Source organism: Macrotis lagotis, chromosome 2 (genome assembly GCF_037893015.1).
Source record: "Macrotis lagotis isolate mMagLag1 chromosome 2, bilby.v1.9.chrom.fasta, whole genome shotgun sequence".
NCBI lineage: Eukaryota > Metazoa > Chordata > Mammalia > Peramelemorphia > Peramelidae > Macrotis > Macrotis lagotis.
Genome location: NC_133659.1, coordinates 176,204,296 through 176,221,989, shown reverse-complemented (window position 1 = coordinate 176,221,989; position 17,694 = coordinate 176,204,296). Strand labels below are relative to the sequence as shown.

Genomic DNA, 17,694 nt, shown 5'->3' with positions numbered 1-17,694 from the left:
CAAGGAGAACTCAGACTCTCTCCCAGATTCCCAGGCTCCAGGCAGTCCTCCCACTCTTGCTGGTGTGGGATCATTTCAGTCCCGAATCTCTCTTCCCCCCCCCCCCACACACACAAGAGAAACCTTGGGTATTGGGTTAGGATTATTTTGATCAGGCCTTTCCTTCACCCGCATTTTTTTTTGCCCCTTTCCAAATGAAAACCAGCTGCAGCCACTCACCTATTGGTGCACACATCTCAGCCCACCGCATACTGTAACCTTCAGAGGTGACCACAAGCCACGAGAGCATTTGTATGATTCCAGATCTAAGACAGTGTTGAAGTCACTACACAAACCAAACATTGTAAAGAGCAAAGGAGTCTATGTAAATAAAGTTATGAAGAGAAGCCAGCAGGCAGAGCCAGAAAGGAGGGGAGTGGGGGCAGTGTAGAAAATCACAGATAAGGTCTGCAGACTCTCCAAACAGCCCACCCAGTGCAAAAATTGTTAAGGCCTCGAGCTTGGCATATTCTGGAGCTGCTGAAGCTGAAATGGCAATTAGGATATAATTTATATACTGTAATGCTTCAAATACTCCTAAGCTGTATTAGAAACACAGCTCATTTAATATGACCAATCTATCATCCCCACGGGCACCTTGTAACCAGGTTGTGAGAAAGCTGATCACCCTTATGTTTTAATAAAAATAATATCTCACCCATGTACAGTGGTGGGAATGTGGGGGGAGGGCATTAATTTATGAGTTGAAAAGTAATTTTTTTTCAAGGCAGGGTGAAAAGAAAGGGTACTGGAGCATTCTAACAAACAAATCCATAAAGCTTACAGGTTGAGTCTTCAGTTGTTATTTTTAATGTATCACAAGTCTTTAGCAGTTGAATTTGGACCTTTAAGACCAGAAAGGATTGTTCTGTCAGTTACTTTTATATCAACAGTAGAAAGCAAAATGGGTGAAAATTAGGTGTCTTTTAAAACTACTTAGCTAAGTTCTATTAAAGTCAACCTTAGGATCACAAATGTCTAGCTGAGAAAGGTCTTTGAGATAATTGAATCTGGAATCTATGAACTTGGTTTTTTGAAAGATAGATAAGTGGATTAATGATAGAAAGGTAGGTATAGGTAGGTAGAGGAAAAGATAGAGAGATAGATGATGGATAAATGGATGGATAGATGAATATAGATAGATTTTGATATCATTGGTTTCCCTCAGAATCCTATGTATTGGGGCGGCTAGGTGGCATAGTGGATAAAGCACTGGCCTTGGAGTCAGGAGTACCTGGGTTCAAATCCGGGCTCAGACACTTAATAATTACCTAGCTGTGTGGCCTTGGGCAAGCCACTTAACCCCATTTGCCTTGCAAAAAAAAAAACCCTAAAAAAAAAAGAATCCTATGTATTTTATTTCATACATTTAAAACTATTCTTCTGCAAAAGCATACATTAGCTTCATTGGATTGCCAAAGTAGTCCCAAAAAAGTTTCAAATCTCATATCTAGTATATCCTTTCCATTTTGCAGAGAAGTTAAGGTTCAAAGAGTCTTTGCATGAGTCTTGGTAAGCTCCCTAGATCTACTTCCCTGTACCTACTGCTTTGAAGTTCCTACAGCTGAAGGAACTCCCCCAAGATAAAAGAATGCAGTGCTCCAAACCCAACCCTGAGCTTAGAACTATCAAATCTAAGGGAATTACAATCCTCATTGTAGAAAGTCATGAACTAGAAATCAAAGATAGTAATGTTCACTTCAACAAAAACTTAGTCAATACATTTATTGTATTGTCAGTGCAAAGATACAGATGAAAAGAATCTGTCCTCAAAGAACTTCCATTTTACTTAGGAAGTAAGAGAAGGAAGTGAGCAGAGCACCAAGTTCTCCTGTGTCTATCCCTATGGAACACCAATTCCAACACTAGTTGCTAATTCTCTGATTCCCCTTATTTGATTGGTTTCTGCAATAGCATAGTTTCATGTTTCCTTGGAGCATCAGAGGAAAATCTTTATGTCTTTTGGGTCATGGAATAATACATTTACTGGTGAGTGGGGCCTTAGAGAGTGTCTAGTCCTTGTCACTCATTTAATAGATAAGGAAACTGAGTCAAAGAGAGGTTAAGTGATTTGCCCAAGGTCATATTAAGTATAAGAGTCAAAACTGGGATTCATACTTGGCCAACTGGCTCCAAATCTAGGGTTTTTTCCACTACATTTCCTCCGATGCTCTGGTTATTTGTTAAGGGTAAACATGAAGAGTTTTGAACCCTAAGGAACTTTTTAAACTAAAATAAAACATTTCCTATTTTCTTACCTTCAAACTCTGAGAGACTGATTTTTTTCTTCCTCTGATTTTGATCACCTGTTAGAACTTGGATGAATAATTAACCTCCTTGAGCTTTAGTTTTCTCTTTAAAATGGATTATCAGGGGTTTCTAAGCTGAAGTCCCTGAGCTTTTTTTTTCAGGTTTTTGCAAGGCAAATGGAGTTAAGTGACTTGCCCAAGGCCACACAGCTAGGTAATTATTAAGTGTCTGAGACTGGATTTGAACCCAGGTACTCCTGACTCCAAGGCCAGTGCTTTATCCACTGCACCACCTGGCCACCCCCTGTCCATGAACATTTTACAGAAAAATATATTAATTTTATTTCAGTATAATGGACTTTCTTTGTGGTCCTATACATATTTTATTTCATACCTTTATATTATTTAACATTTAACTGTTTAATGTTTAAAAACATTTTTTGTAAGACAAGATCCCTAAGTTTCACCATAGTATCAAAAGGGATTTATTGCACAAAAAAATTAAGGAACCTCAACTAGATAATTGCTAAATTCATTTCCAACTCCAGATCATATTGGAAATAAAGGGACTCTCACATCTTGGCTTTCAAGAAGCCAAATATAACCAACTCCTTTAAATGTAGGGTTTAGATCATAGAATCATAGATCATCAAGTCATCAAGTTAGCAAGCATTTATTAAGTGCCTATGGTGTACTAATGAGTATATGAAGAAAGGCAAAAATGGTCCCTAATCTCAAGGACTTTACATGGAATGAGAAGAACCTTGGTGATACTCTAGTTAAATCTCATCATTTTAGAAATGAGGAAACTGAGACCCAGAAGGAGTAGGATGGGTTTTTTTAAGAACACAACCAGTCATCATGGAGGCAAGGTCTTTCAGTTGCCTAAAGGTCAAAAATAAGTATAACTTTCTGCCTTAGCTAACTGGTTCTCTGTATATTTAATGTGAGTTCAAAACCAATACTTTGGGAAATTCACAGACAAAAATAACTTTTTTGGGAATTTATTTGATAACTCACCATCTTCTATGATTTTGTTTCAAAGCAAATAGATGAAATTTGGCGTGAAATGAGATGGATCACAGATGCCCTCCAATATGCGAGGTACAAACAACCAGGGACTGGCTTGCCCATCATGAAACTAATCGACCTCTCCAATGAGCAGATTGAAAAGAAGGTCAATTCAACATCATCACCTATAGACTGTCTTCCATCCCCATCCCCATCCCCAGAGATCCAGAGGAGAAAGGCAGTAAGTGGTAAGAAACAACAAGTTCAATCTGTAGGAGTTTTTTCCAACTTTCTTGTCTTTGACCCAAAATTCTCCTGCTGGAGCAATTGGGTATAAAGATTTTGTCAACTTGTTATGAAATACATGTCCCAAAAGTATCTATTGACTAAAATTATGGAAGTCCTACTGTGCATAGAACAAATTGTCAAGCACCTGTGGTCCCTTCCCCAGGAAGGGAGTTGATCTGAGGCTTTCCAAATCATTTTCATACTAGAGGGATGTAAAGCCACCTGCTGCTTGGAAAGAACCTTAGAAATCATCTAGTTTAAACCCTTCATTTTATAGAGTAAGAAATAGGCCTAAAGATATGCACAAGGTAACCCAGCAAATTAAACACTAGATGGCTTGAAAGTAGAGAATTTTTCTGCTACTTTTTAAAGAATTTGTTACATTAGTTCCTTGAACCAGTAGCTGGAGACAGAAGATATTAGCCGTGAATAGGAAGCCTTTCCTGGTCTCCCAGTTATTTAGTCCTCTCTCCCTCATCTTCAAATCATAGAGCATGTACCCTGTAAGATAGATTGTCAATACTTTTAGGGCAGAAACTATTTTTTCCTTTTGTCTTTGTATGCTTAATAGCTAACAAAAGTATTTCACATTTAGTAGATACTAAATAAATACCTATCGATGTTGGACTGGATTTGTTTAAAGTGACTGTCTAATCCAAGTGGTAGACTCTGAGATAGAAAGACAGAAATACAGCAGTTTCTTCTCTCAGGATCTGGTGAGGTGAGGGGCTCACAATGACAAGACGATTTTCTTTCAAGTCAAGGAGGAGTAGGAAGCTCTTTACAAAGACAGTAGACAGTAATGAAAGACCCAGCAGAAACTACACACATGTTAACTCTGAGAGCAAGTCCTTAGGAAAGTAGGATTCTACCTACCAAAAAAAACTTGAATTTTCACACACTCTTTGAAGATTGAATTAAGTGTAGAGATATAGGTATACACTTGTATAACATACATGCATAGACATATGCATAAACATGTATACATATATAATGTATATTTATGCATAGTTACTTATATAATACATAAGCAGACACATAGACTTTATACTTATGTGTATGCATGTGGACATATATGAACATGCAATATACCTTTATGGAGACATGGGAATATATACATATCTTATACATTTATATGATGTATATGTGTCATATATGCACTGCATCATATGCATGTATGCTATATATTATCATAGATACATAGATATTATTATCAACATCAACATATCTGAGACAAATCTTTAAGGCTAAGGAATGAAATAATAGCAATGGAGGGAACAGATTACCTGGATTTTTCCCCACAATTTTCATAATTATAATAGATGGCAGAGGACATTGTAATGAAAAGTCAGGAAACAGGGATCTTGTACAAGTTCTTCCTTTAACTCATTGTGAGGCCTTGGGCTAATCAGTTGGTTCAGGCTTTCTGAGCCTCAGTTTATCTGTTGAATGAGAGAATTTGACTCAATGATCTCTAAATTCTTTTTCAGTTCTAAAATTTTATTATTCATTTAAGGATTCACATAACTCAATTCTTATGCTCTGAACTCTCTGATGACAGGACCTGCCAAGTTTCTGCTCTTCTCTCAGGGAGAGTAGATGCTGGCATATTAATTTACTGTTCTTCTCCAAGAAGACAGGATAAAGCATAAGAAAGATCTTTGTTCTGCTATGCGAATGCAGCTGCCTCCTCCTCCTTCTCCTCTCAGAAAAAGTACCAAACTCTGATGCTGGTCCCTTGGTTGAATAATTAAGTAAATTACATTAAAATTTATTATTATTATCATTATGATTATTATTATTATTATTATTAAATTTAAAGAATAAGGAATCAGCACCCCTCCATTTAATCAATGAGCAAGTCTTTGTTAAGGATCCACTATGTGTCACAAACTGTGCTGCAATTTAGAAATACAAAGACAAAAATGAAAACCACTCCAGCCCTCTAAGAGTATGTATTCTATTGGAGGGGAGTTGCACAGATAATTAATGAAAAGTAAATACTGGGATATTTCCAGAAGAGGCACTAGCAGACAGGAGACTTTGGGAAGAGTGCTCTGAAAGGTTTCATGGGGGTAGCCAGGTGGAGCACTTGTCCTGTAGTCAAGCAGACCTGAATTCAAATGTGACTTCAGGTACTTGATACATAACAGCTGTGTGTCCTTGGGCAAGTCACCGAACCCCATTGCCCCACCAAAAAAAATAGAGAAAGAAAAAAGAAAGGCTTCATTTAGGAGGAAAAGGTAACATTTACTTAGTGCTTTAAGATTTTCTAAACACATACATATGTATGTACATATGACATGTAGGCAGTTAGGTGGGGTAGATCATAGAGCATGAAGTGAGGAAGACCTGAGTTCAAATGTGATCTCAGATACTTACTAGCTTTGTGATCTTGGTAAATCACTTAGTCCTGATTGCCTCATATCCAGGATCATCTCAGTCATCCTGATTTATATACAGTCACTGAATCCAGATGACTCTGTAAGAGAAAATGAGACTGGTTATTTAGCACAGCAGCCCCTCACTCATTCATGTGCTTGTCATGTCATCACCTCCCAAATGTCAAAGTCTTCTTCAAGAACAAAGAACAAACATCATCATAATGTGTGTGTGTGTGTGTATTTCTAATATGATCCTCACACCAGAATAGGTTCTACAGCACCTACCATTATCTCCATTTTACTGATGAGGAAACTGAGATTGAGACATTGACTTGGCTAGTGTCACAAACTAGTCTGGTAATTATCTGAGGTCAGATTAAAATTGAGGTTATCTTCCTGACTCCAAGTCCAGAACTCTAGTCATTACACCCCAATATCTTTCAGCACCTTGTGTTTACATTTCAATATATCTTGTAATTTGCAATCTTTCCTACTAAGGATTAATATTGACCCAAATCCCTGGAACCTCTGCCCCAGTGGCCAGATTTTATGAGGACATGTTCAGCCTTATTCAGAGATGACCCTTACAAAGTACCTCAACAAAAATGACCACCCAAGCTAGGAGGAGTCTTTGATTCTCCTTATTTCATTATAAGAAAGCTAGGTAGTATAGTGGATAGATCACTAAGTCTGTGGTCAGGAAGACTCATCTTCATGAGTTACTAGTTGTGTGACACCTTGGCAAGTCACTAACCACTGTTTATCTCAGTTCCTCATGTGTAAATCAGGCTGGAGAAGGAAATGGCAAATCACTCTAGTATCGTTGCTGAGAAAACCCCAAATGGGGTTACAAAGACTCAGTCATACCTGAATGACAGAAAAACATTAATAGTAATCATTCAGCCTTGCATAGCAGAAGCTATGTTCTGTTTCAATGCATTCTATTGGTCTGCACTTCAGAGATTCTGTTTTGTAAGGTCCTTAACCTTCATGCAAAGTAAATAAATGAATAAAAGTCTATCTGAAGCCTTACTATCAATCAAACATATTGTTAAATGCTAGGGTTTCAAATAATAAAGCAAGACAACCCCATTCTCTAGGCATTCACATTTTATTGAGGAAGAAAATACATATAAGAAGTTTCAACTGGATGTCAGATGAAAAAGTCCCATGGTCCTTAGGGTGTGGAGGTAAAGCAGATAGGAACACATCTTCCTTCATGCTATTTCCATTTAACACTGAAGCCACTTAACAGTGCCAAGAACTTTGGTTATAATAATTTTCTTTTCTGGTTCTTAGATAACTGGCTGCTGGTGGGGCAGGGAACAGGTTTAATACAGCGGCTGGCATATTAGCTACAGCTATTCAAATTCCTGCTTGAACATGTACAGGCTATGTGATCCTGGGCAAGTCAGCTCCTTAAGATCTAAATGGCAAAAATGACTGCAGTTCTGTGTAGGTAGAGGGAGTTTTGTGACCTACATCAATGAAATCTCAGCTCTATTAAAAAAAAAAAGCAATATCCATCTTCATCACAGGAATCCTGGTATCATGCTAGACTCTGGCTGTCACACAACAGAAAAGGAAATCTGATTCTGGAGTTCTGGGGACCAGTGCAGGCTCCACCATGCAGACAGAGCCCTGTCACTTCATGAAAAGCACTTCAGGCTAAGCATCAGGGGAAATGAGCTCACATCCTTTTTCTGCTGATCTCTCCAGCCCTGATTTCTGTTCTACAAAATGGGAGATGCCACAAAATAGTGTGGCAAAATAGGTAGGCCACCAGGATTGAAGGAAGACCTAGGTTCAAATCTCATCTTAGATATTTACAAGATATGTGATCACTTAACCCTCTCTGAAACTCAGTTTTCTACCTCTATAAAATGAGGGATTGGCTCTGAAGGTCATCATGTCCTTCCAGCAACTATTAGATTGTCGATTGTCAGTTCTTTAAAAGCAAAGGCTGTTTTTTTCCTTTTTTTGTCTCCAGTGCTTAGCATGGTGACTTACCCATAAATAAGCACTTAATGCTTGTTGACTTTATTTCCACATCTAAATCAATGATCCATTGATCATATAAAGTAATAAAGATCATAACTAAGAATGTTACCCCTCAGTGTAATATTTGTAACACTGTGTAAGTCTCTCTAAGACTCAATTTCTGCATCTGAAAAATGGTGATCAAGTGAAATCATGTATAGGAAAGCACTTTGGGGTTTTTTAAGGTTTTTTTATTTAATTTTAAAATTTTTTATGTTTCTAATTTAATGTTTTTGTTCCATTTTAAGTTCTGAACTCTTTCTCCCCTCCATACTAAAGAAGGCTACCATTTCACAAAGATAGATAGATAGATAGATAGATAGATGATAGATAGATAGATGATAGATAGATAGATAGATAGATAGATAGATAGATAGATAGATAGATAGATAGATAATTGGATGGATAGATTGAAAGACATAGGTGTAGATATAGGTATATATGTAAAACCATACCATGCACACTTCTCTTGATCACTTCTTTCCTCTGTAGTTGATTTGAGTTATAATTGAGTTATAATATGCAGACTAACTTAGACATTCACAGATAATCTTTAGATACTATTATTGTTGCTGTATATAACTATATTCTTTTGGTTCTGCTCATTTTATATGTCATTATTTCCTGCAAGTCTTTTCATGTTTTTCTAAAATCAACCTGCTTGTCATTTCTTACAGCAGAGAAAACTCTTTGAAACTCTGCCAGACATATAAAATATATCAAAGCTGGGTCTACCACTGACCTACTAGATCATAAGCTCTCTGAAGGCAAGGGAACCTAATACTGTAGTTTACTGTATCTTCAGGACTAGTTAGCATACAATAAATATTTAATTAGTGTCTCTGCAATCAGTACTTGAGGTACTCAATTGCTACTTCGAAGCTCACAGTTATTCACTGAGAAGCAAGGGATGTGTCCTCAGTCATAACCAATAGTTACAATGGTTCTGACAAAGAGAATGAAAAACATATTAACTGAACTACTATAATAAGAAGTCCTTGTTATTCACTTGCGTCCTTCTCTTTGTGATCTCATTTGGGGTTTCTTTGGCAAGCATATTGGTGTGGTTTGCCCTTTCTTTCTCCAGCTCATTTTACAGATGAGAAAACTGAGGCAAACAGGGCTTAAGTGATTTGCCCACGGTTACACAGCTAGATTTGAGCTCAGGAAGAGGAGTCTGAATTCTGAGGGTAATCTCTACTCCCTATGGAAAGCTGTCTTTTGGAAAAGGACATAGGAAGGAAGATAAATTGACTGGGTCTGGATTTTTCAGTTGATCATCTTTAGACCATTGCTGTGGGTGGGAGAAAGGTAGCAAGATTCCACTCACAGATAGGAGTCGTACCAAGTGCTTAATAGCACATAACACTTGGAGAAGCAATGTGGTTTAACAGTTAGGGAGCTGGCCACAGAACCAGGAAGATCTGGTTTCAAATCTCACCTGTGACAATTACTGGGCAAGTCACTTATTCAAGACCATTAAATATTAGAGGCAGGATCTGAACCCAACTTTTCTCCCTGCAAAGCCCAAGCTGCTCTACCCTACAAGTGACAGATGGCATTTGAACCCTAGTTCTTTAGGCCTAGATATGTCAATGTGGTACAATGGAGAGAGTGATGACTTTGAAATCAGAGGTTTTTGACTTGTCTCTGACATTTTACCAATGTGACCTTGGATAAGTCACTAGACCACTAGTGTCCCAGGTCCCCCCCCCAATAAAATGAAGGCATTTTACCAAATGGCTCCTAAGGTCTCTTCCAGTTCTAGTCCTGTGATCCATTCTATGATAATCCTATGCCTCCAAGGACAGCCCTCCATCCAAAATGTCAGAGACAAGTCAAAACCTCTGATTTCAAAGTCATCACTCTCTCCATTGTACCATATTGCCACCTGGGTTTCACATTTGAAAGATTTTTATTTTCTAATGAAAGTCTCTTTTCTTTTCAGACTCCCAGCCCTGTTCAGATGAAGAAGGCTGCTCTGAGGTATTTCTCCCTACTGATAGTGACTATGATTCCAGTGATGCCCTTAGTCCCCGAGAACTGGACTTGGTCTACTTGTCATCTCATGACATTTCCCATCAGGCCATGAGTGGCATGAGTGGCAGTGCCCCTGATGTTTTACAGGTGCATGATATGAAACCCTGCATGGCTTTGAGGGGGGACTCTCAGGGCCAGACACTGGAGCCAGATACTGACCGTTCCTGTGCTGAGTATTTCAACAGCCTGACGCTCTCAGGCTTCATGGCCAAGAACCCTGATAAGATGGCAGGCAGCTCCCAACAGCCAATGAGCTTCCTGGGGAGGAAGAAGTTGAGCAAACACCAGCACTATGGATACTTCAGCCGTCACCATCGCTGGCTCCGGATACACAGTGAAACACAGTCCCTGTCCCTTTCCGAGGGAGTCTACACTCAGCACCTTTCCCAGGCCTCAGACTTGTCCCAGGAGACCACTGACACAAAGCAGATGAGGATCCCCACTGATAGGCACCGGAGCCTACTTCTACCCCATACCTCAAGCCTCCCTGAAGAGAAGAAAACCAAGTACCAGGATATGCGACCTATGGTCCGACGCATTTATGTGGAACCTTACCCCACAGCCCTGGAGAATGATGATAAGCCATGGGTTGGGCTCAGTTCCCCTCCAGGAGACCAGGGTGATATTCAAAGGTCCAAGGACCAGGAGGTCAGCCCAGGGGACCAGACTACCCCTGCAGTATCAGAAATATTTAGTAGCATGCTTTAGGGAACTGAACTGTTTCCTCATGCCATCTGCCATTGCCATTTTCTCATCTCAACCCCAATCACTACTTCATCTCCCTATCCCATTTTCAAAAATATTTGAATATTAAAGTAGAAAAGTTTGTAGTTTCCAGATCCTCAGAGTAGAATTTAGTGATTGTCTTTTGTTCCAGAGAGGGGCTAGGGATTGAGTTGGCAGAGTTCCCCATAGAAACCTACACAAAGGCAGCTAGGGTGTAAGCTCATGATTCCTCTGCTGATTAGATGATCCCTTTACCTGTAGGAACAATCTGAAACATATCAATGTCATATGGTTCCAGTCCATGAATATGCTATAGAATAGGTCCTGGTGGTGCTTCTATCTTGTAAGGAATTGAGATAAGACAGTAGAGAGAAAGGGCAAAATTATAGTATCCCAGATCCAGACTGAATGGGAACTTAAAGGTCATTTGGTCCAGCCAAGTCCCACCCCTCATTTTATAAATGAAGAAACTGATAAAGGCCTATGATCCCACAGGTAGTAAATAATAAAGCCAGGTTGTCTGACTCCAAAACCAGCTCTCTTCCTGCTGAAACATTAGGCTCCTTATCCTATCCTTCAAATCACCCCATACATCATTGAAGGAACTAGAACTTCAAGAAGGACTGGAGAAGGAGCCTGGGGTACTGTCCACAGGACCTAGAGGAGAGTAGGATTCTCTGAATGTTCTAGTTCAGGAGATGATCTCAGATAGCTCAACTTGACCTTTTCCAACCTAGCTGGGTTTTTAATGCCCAAAGGAGCCAATTTGAATTTATCCTGCATTTTTTCTAGAAGGAAGACTACTGTACTTTTTACTTCTTTCTGTGCCATGCACCCATAACCACTTCCCCAAAGTATTTCTGATTACTCCATAAGAGCACAACTCAAAACCTTGACATAAAAATGGATTGTGTAGCTGGAGAGATGGCTAAATAACAGTAATAAATTAGCATTCATATTGCACTTTAAGGTTTGCAAAGGGATGGGAACTGGACCTGTGATTCTTTTGGTATAGATCCCACATTAGGAAACTCTTTCTACCAATGCAGGATGGCATTTTCCATGCAACTTAAAGAGGTTGCTGAAAGGACTAAAAAGGAAAATGACCTGCCCAGGATTCACTGAGCAAGTATGAATCAGAGGTTAGACTTGAACCCAGGTCTTCCTGGCTCCAAGATCTGTTCTCTCCTCACTATGTCACATTGCCTCTCACTCACTTGAACTGTTTGCAAAATGCTATAACCCTATCACCTCATTTGAACTTCACAAGAACTCTGAATGAAGTAGGTGCTATTATTTTCCTCATTTTACAGGTGAGGAAACTGAGGCACAAAGAGGGAATAAGTCTCAAGATTGAAATTTGAACCTATGTTCTCTGACTTTAGAGCCAATGTTCTTTCCACTGGGATCATATCTCTGATTTAATCAGCATGGGGCACTACCAATATGGAAACTCCATCCCCCAATGCCAGTCAGTACCTTTTTGATAAGGTATGGTTTTTAGAGAGTTAACTGAGGCATTGAGAGATGAAATGATTTGCCAAGGGTCAACACAGCCAATAATCTTTAGTTGGTTAGACTTGAACTCAGATCTTCCTGACTACAAGGCTAACTTCCCATCGACCACAGTATACTGCTTTGAGATCTTCTTGGTGAAACTCAAATAGATAATTGTTCTAATTTGTTCTAAGTTTAAGTTCTAAAGTTCTGAATTTTAAGTTCTAAATTGTTCTGTCACTACTCTCAGTTTTCCATACTTCTAGGGACGTAAATATGTAATTTCTATCAATCAAGGGACAGATTCTATGTACATATAAAAAAGAGAGAATTTTAGAGTTAGAGGAAAACTTAGACACCACACTCAAATGCCTATTTAACAGATCAAGAAACTGAGGCATGCAAGCTTGAAGTAATTGGTCCAGGAGCACACAGCAAATTAGCAGCTAAATTGGAACTCCAAGCCAAGTCTCCTGATGCCTAGTTTTATATCCTTTCTAGAACACCATTAAACCCATCTAGAATCTATAGCAGTCACATTCTTAGGGTTCTTGGCTTACTTAGTAGATCAGTCATAATGCCTGATCCCACATCCATCTCCTTTCTCTCACTTGCCTCACCCTAAAAAAATGTTCCAGGTACTCCCTATATCTCTACACTCAGAGTTGCTGTATATCAAATTAGTCAAACTCATCTTAATATTAGCCTGAGTCAAATGAGCAGTTTAAAAAGTCTCTTAAGATGCCCAAAAAAATGCAATTGTGATTTGGAGGGGAAGGGAATTGTAAATCATGTACACCATAGTTTCCATTTATTAATCTGGATAATTGAGAGTTTACCACATTCTATTTCTGCTGTGAAGAAGATTGTATATTATCCATGTATATAGAATTATAGCATTATAGAGTTGAAAAAGTCATTAGGGACCATCTTGTTCTTCCTTTTCTATAAGCAAGAATTTTTTCTAAAATATTCCTATCAAGTTTTCCTCCTTGCTTTTTTTTGAAGACATACAGTACTAGGGAACTCACTACCTTTGGAAGAAGCTCATTCCTCTTTGTACAATTCTAGGTATTAGAAAGTTCTCCATATGGAACTATGGCTCGCTAATATTTAGAGCCGTAAGAATCTCCAGAAACCATAATGTCCAATATCTCCTTTTTTACAGTCGAAGCCTAAAGATTAACATCACAAAGATGATAAATAGCAAAGCCAAGTGTTTCCTATACAAATCTCCTCACTTTGCCTCTCCATCTACCCTACTATCATCCTACTACACTACCTCTACCCAACACTGAAAGCTTTGAAAAAAATATTCCTTCTTTCCCTCTCTTCCACTCCATAAGCCTTCTCTTGTCCAGGCTGAACATCCCTAGTTCCCTTGAGTTTTTTCTTACATGGTATATTTTGGTTTCCCTCCTCCACTCTAAAATTTGGAACCCAGAATTATTCCAGAGTGGCCTAACCAAGATAGTGTCAATCAGTCAACAAAAAATTATGAAGTAAATGATAAGGGTACCAAAAAAAAAAAAAAAAGCCAGACCCTGTCCACAAAAAGCTTACAATCCTAATGGTGGAGCTAGCATGTAAATAAATACCTACATGCAACATATACGAGTAGATGAAAGAATATTAGAGAGGGAAGGTCCTAACATTGACTTGAAGAGAGTTCCTACAGAAGATAGGATTTGTGACAATGGGACAATGAGACAAACTCCCCTCTCACTCCAGACATTATTCTTTCCTTCCTTCAACACAAGATTGAATCATCTTTTCTAGACCTTCTTAACACCTTCTTGAGGCAGATTCAATCTGGATTCCATTAAAAATTTTAGGTCATTTTCACATAAATTGTCCATTCAACAGATTGTGATGTGTGGGGGGATGAGAATGGGTATTGGCAAGTTCTGGGGATTTTTTTTAATATATAGTAGAGTAGATTCCTGTATTATTTTTCAAAAGATAACTAAATGACATTCAAGACTTATATGAACCCAAAGCAAATTTCTCATCAGATACAACATGTAGAACATTCTCTAGGCAGCACAAACTATAGTGAGTTACCTTCTCCATCCTTCCTACAAAAATCAGAGAACACTTATTCAAGAGAGAATTATATAGTAAAAGAAGTACAATTACATTGGTACACAATTGGTAATAAACCAGCCAAAGAACTGAACTGATGCTTACCTTCATAAAATCTATGAGAAAATGACTTTGCTGAAAAAATTAGTGACTATCACTAATTATTGGCCAACTTTCCAGAAATTACTTAACACCTCCCCCTACCACTCTAACTCCACTTTACCCCATTCCTGCTTTCTTTACATATAAAGAAGCAGAATCTTAACCAGATGCTCTCCAAGGTCCTTTCCTGCTCTGATATTCTGTGGTTCCATAATTCTTAGGATAGTATTCCAAAAAAGTTTGATGGAAGCCCATTTAATCAATTTTTTTAAAAAAGCCATCCTGTCCTTTAAAAGTACCATTTCACATATTCAAAGTGCATGTGCTAATTATAAATCATTTTTCTATTTAAAAAAAAGATCTACAATTTAATTCTGGATGCTTGTAGACCTACTCCTACCTTATCATCTGTCCTTGAAAGAAAAGCAATAGTATTTCAGTCCTTTAGAAAATATTCTGTTCCATAATCTACTGATTCATACTGGCCTTCATTTCAATTAATGGTTTTTCTGGTGGCATGTAATTGGTCATACCCTAAATCCCCCAACTTGGAAAAGCAGCTATAACTCTAGAAAGAACACTGTATTTGAAGTAAGAAAGACTAAGTTTGGATTATTATCTTACCTGTATAAGTCACTTATCTTCTCTAGGCCTCAGTTTTTTCATCTGAAAAATGAGGTGGTGGGACTAGAACAATAGTTCCCATTTTTTAATTTGAACTTCTTTCAAAAATGACAACAAATGTGTTTTGAATGCCCAGGTTGATTAAATATATTGCACATAATAACAAAATTGATTTTTTGACTGGCAAAACCTCTTGTCCTGATCTCCCCTTCCAGAATAACTCTGCCTAAGTTGTCTTTGGCCAAGATCATTCAAGTTCCATCTATTGTGAGAACCTTCCAGAATTATTTACCGAGCAATTGCTAAATAACCTAGACAACTTTAAACCTGGGCACTTTAAAATACAAAGGAAATAAAACAAACACAGCCTTTATCATATAGGAGCTTATGGTATAGTTGAAGGATAAGGGAACTAATACACCTTTTAACTCCCATAATAGTTTATAAAGAGGTGCTTGCCTCTTTGGCCAAGAAGAGCTCAAGTTCATATCTGAGGGATATACAAATGCTAATTATAAATGAATTTCTCATCACCCTCACGTGTGGGAAAGGTGGGAGGCACCTGGTGTCAGATTTCTCTCTCTTTACTGACCTGACACTGATTTAGTATTGGAGAGAGGAGTAATTCTTTAGGCCTTTATGATGTACTTACTTAGTCACCAGGTTTGGACTGGAGTTATTAAGGCTCTAAGCTTTAGGAATAAGAAGAAAGACAAAGACAGCTCCTTCCCACAAGGAGCATACAATCTAATGGGGAAGTGAAATTATAAAAAAATAAGTGCAATAAAGATAAGATGCAAAGTATATGGGAGGTAATCTCAAAGGGGGAAAATGAGGTTTTTGAAGTATGGATTTGACTTAATGATAATAACCCACTTGAAGGAAGAATTGAGTCCTTAAGGATGAATATTCCCTTCCCTTCCCTACTTTGCCAATGCAATAATTGGCAAGGAGAGGGAAATGGTACCTTTTGATTTAGAGACCAGATACATAAAGAAAATTCTTTAAGTTTAGAGAAGGATCCCAAAGAACTTTACAAAGAGTAAAAACTGTAATCTATTTACATTTTCCCTACTCCCAAACTTCCTTTCAAAGAAAACTGGTCCTGGGAAAACATGGCCAATAGAACACTCTCCACTCCTTACTCCACCCCTTCAACACCCACCCACCACCTGCTGCCAGTAATCTATATAGGACAAGTGGAAAAGCGTGCTGACCTCTTATAAATTCTTCTCTCTCCACATATGCGGGTGACTTTGTAGCTGTACTGCTCCCCTTTACAAATTAGTTTTTTTCCAGTGGGCAGAGATAGTACTGGAAGGCCCCTCCTGACCAAAGTCAAGCTCACTTTCTCTTTGAGAGTTAAAAAGAAAAAAATTCCAGTTCAGAGAACTATGATTATTCCATATACAGATGATGGTACAGTGGCATTTTCTACACAAGTTGAAAACTCAAGTACAAATCACATCCACCCCAAAACTGACTTTTCCTTTCCATCCTCCCCAATCACTGTCATTGAATTTCAGTGTTTTATAGGTCACAACTTAGACATAACAAAGTTATAGCAAATCATGCCTGTCTCCTACTTCTATATATTTATGTTATCACCTGAGATAATACAAACTAAAGACAGGGTCTTCATATATGGCAAATGGACATGGGGTGGGGGGAAGCAGATCTGATATTCTCTCTCTCTCTCTCTCTCTCTCTCTCTCTCTCTCTCTCTCTCTCTCTCTCTCTCCTCCCTCCCTCCCTCCCTCCCTCCCTCCCTCTCTCCCCCTCCCTCCCTCTCTCTCATTTTTTTAAGTAGAGCTGGGAAAGGAAGGAGGCATGCCTCCTTACCCCAGAGAACTTCAAGGGATCAGTCAGCTCTAGAAAGCTATTCTGACACATGGCTCATGACTGTTAAGTAAAACTTCAACACAGCCTTACCAACAGCAAGGATGGTATACTTGAAATGATGCTATACCACTTGGAAACTGAGTCTAATATTAATTCAGTCTTTTTATGTTCTGTTTTCCCAAGCATTAAACTTTGCCATTAGGAAGAAGTGTTTTTAGAAAACCTCACTGAATGTATGTTGTTTCGCCATGATTAGATCTCTGATTATTACACCATAGCAGCTCATAGAAGTTAGAATCTTCTTTTGCAATTGTTTCTTTGGTTTTGTTTCAGTAAAGCATTTTTTCCCTTTTAGAGAAAGTCAATTCTTTTGTTTCTATCATCTATGTTTTTAATTTGGTTACTGCAAAAGATAGTCATGTTGTGTTAAACAGTCAGCTGGCCAGCTTAAAATTCTCTATTTTGATAAAGGAAATATGAACTCCTAAAATTTTTTTATTAAAATAAGAAAAAAGTTCTAAGATTTTTCTCTTCCAGGGATTGATCTAATTTCTATTTTAGCATAACCTCGGTCCCAGAGTCCATTCATATAGAACTCTTTCCTTATTGGTGAAGACCAATTCCAGCTTCATCGATTAGGAGAGAGTCCTATATCAGTGGACTTTGGGACAGGGATTATTTTAGAAAAGTCAATTTTTAGTTTAACTATGAATAGTATCAAGTGATTAGCAAATCATGCCTTGCTAATTGTTCTTTCCAATTATGAC

At 38.2% G+C, this 17,694-nt stretch overlaps 1 protein-coding gene across 4 annotated transcripts in view; it reads left to right on the top strand.

The window, feature by feature from the left end:
- The window catches only part of ANKFN1 (ankyrin repeat and fibronectin type III domain containing 1), a 503,865-nt gene extending 487,072 nt beyond the window's left edge, over window positions 1–16,793 (top strand). For all 4 annotated transcript variants that reach the window (XM_074223663.1, XM_074223664.1, XM_074223666.1 and 1 more), the window contains 2 exons: window positions 3,334–3,547; window positions 9,960–16,793. In XM_074223663.1, coding sequence (XP_074079764.1) covers window positions 3,334–3,547; window positions 9,960–10,759 — 1,014 coding nt within the window. In that variant the 3' untranslated portion in view covers window positions 10,760–16,793. The remainder of the gene's footprint in view (window positions 1–3,333; window positions 3,548–9,959) is intronic.
- The last annotated feature ends 901 nt before the right edge of the window (window positions 16,794–17,694 follow it).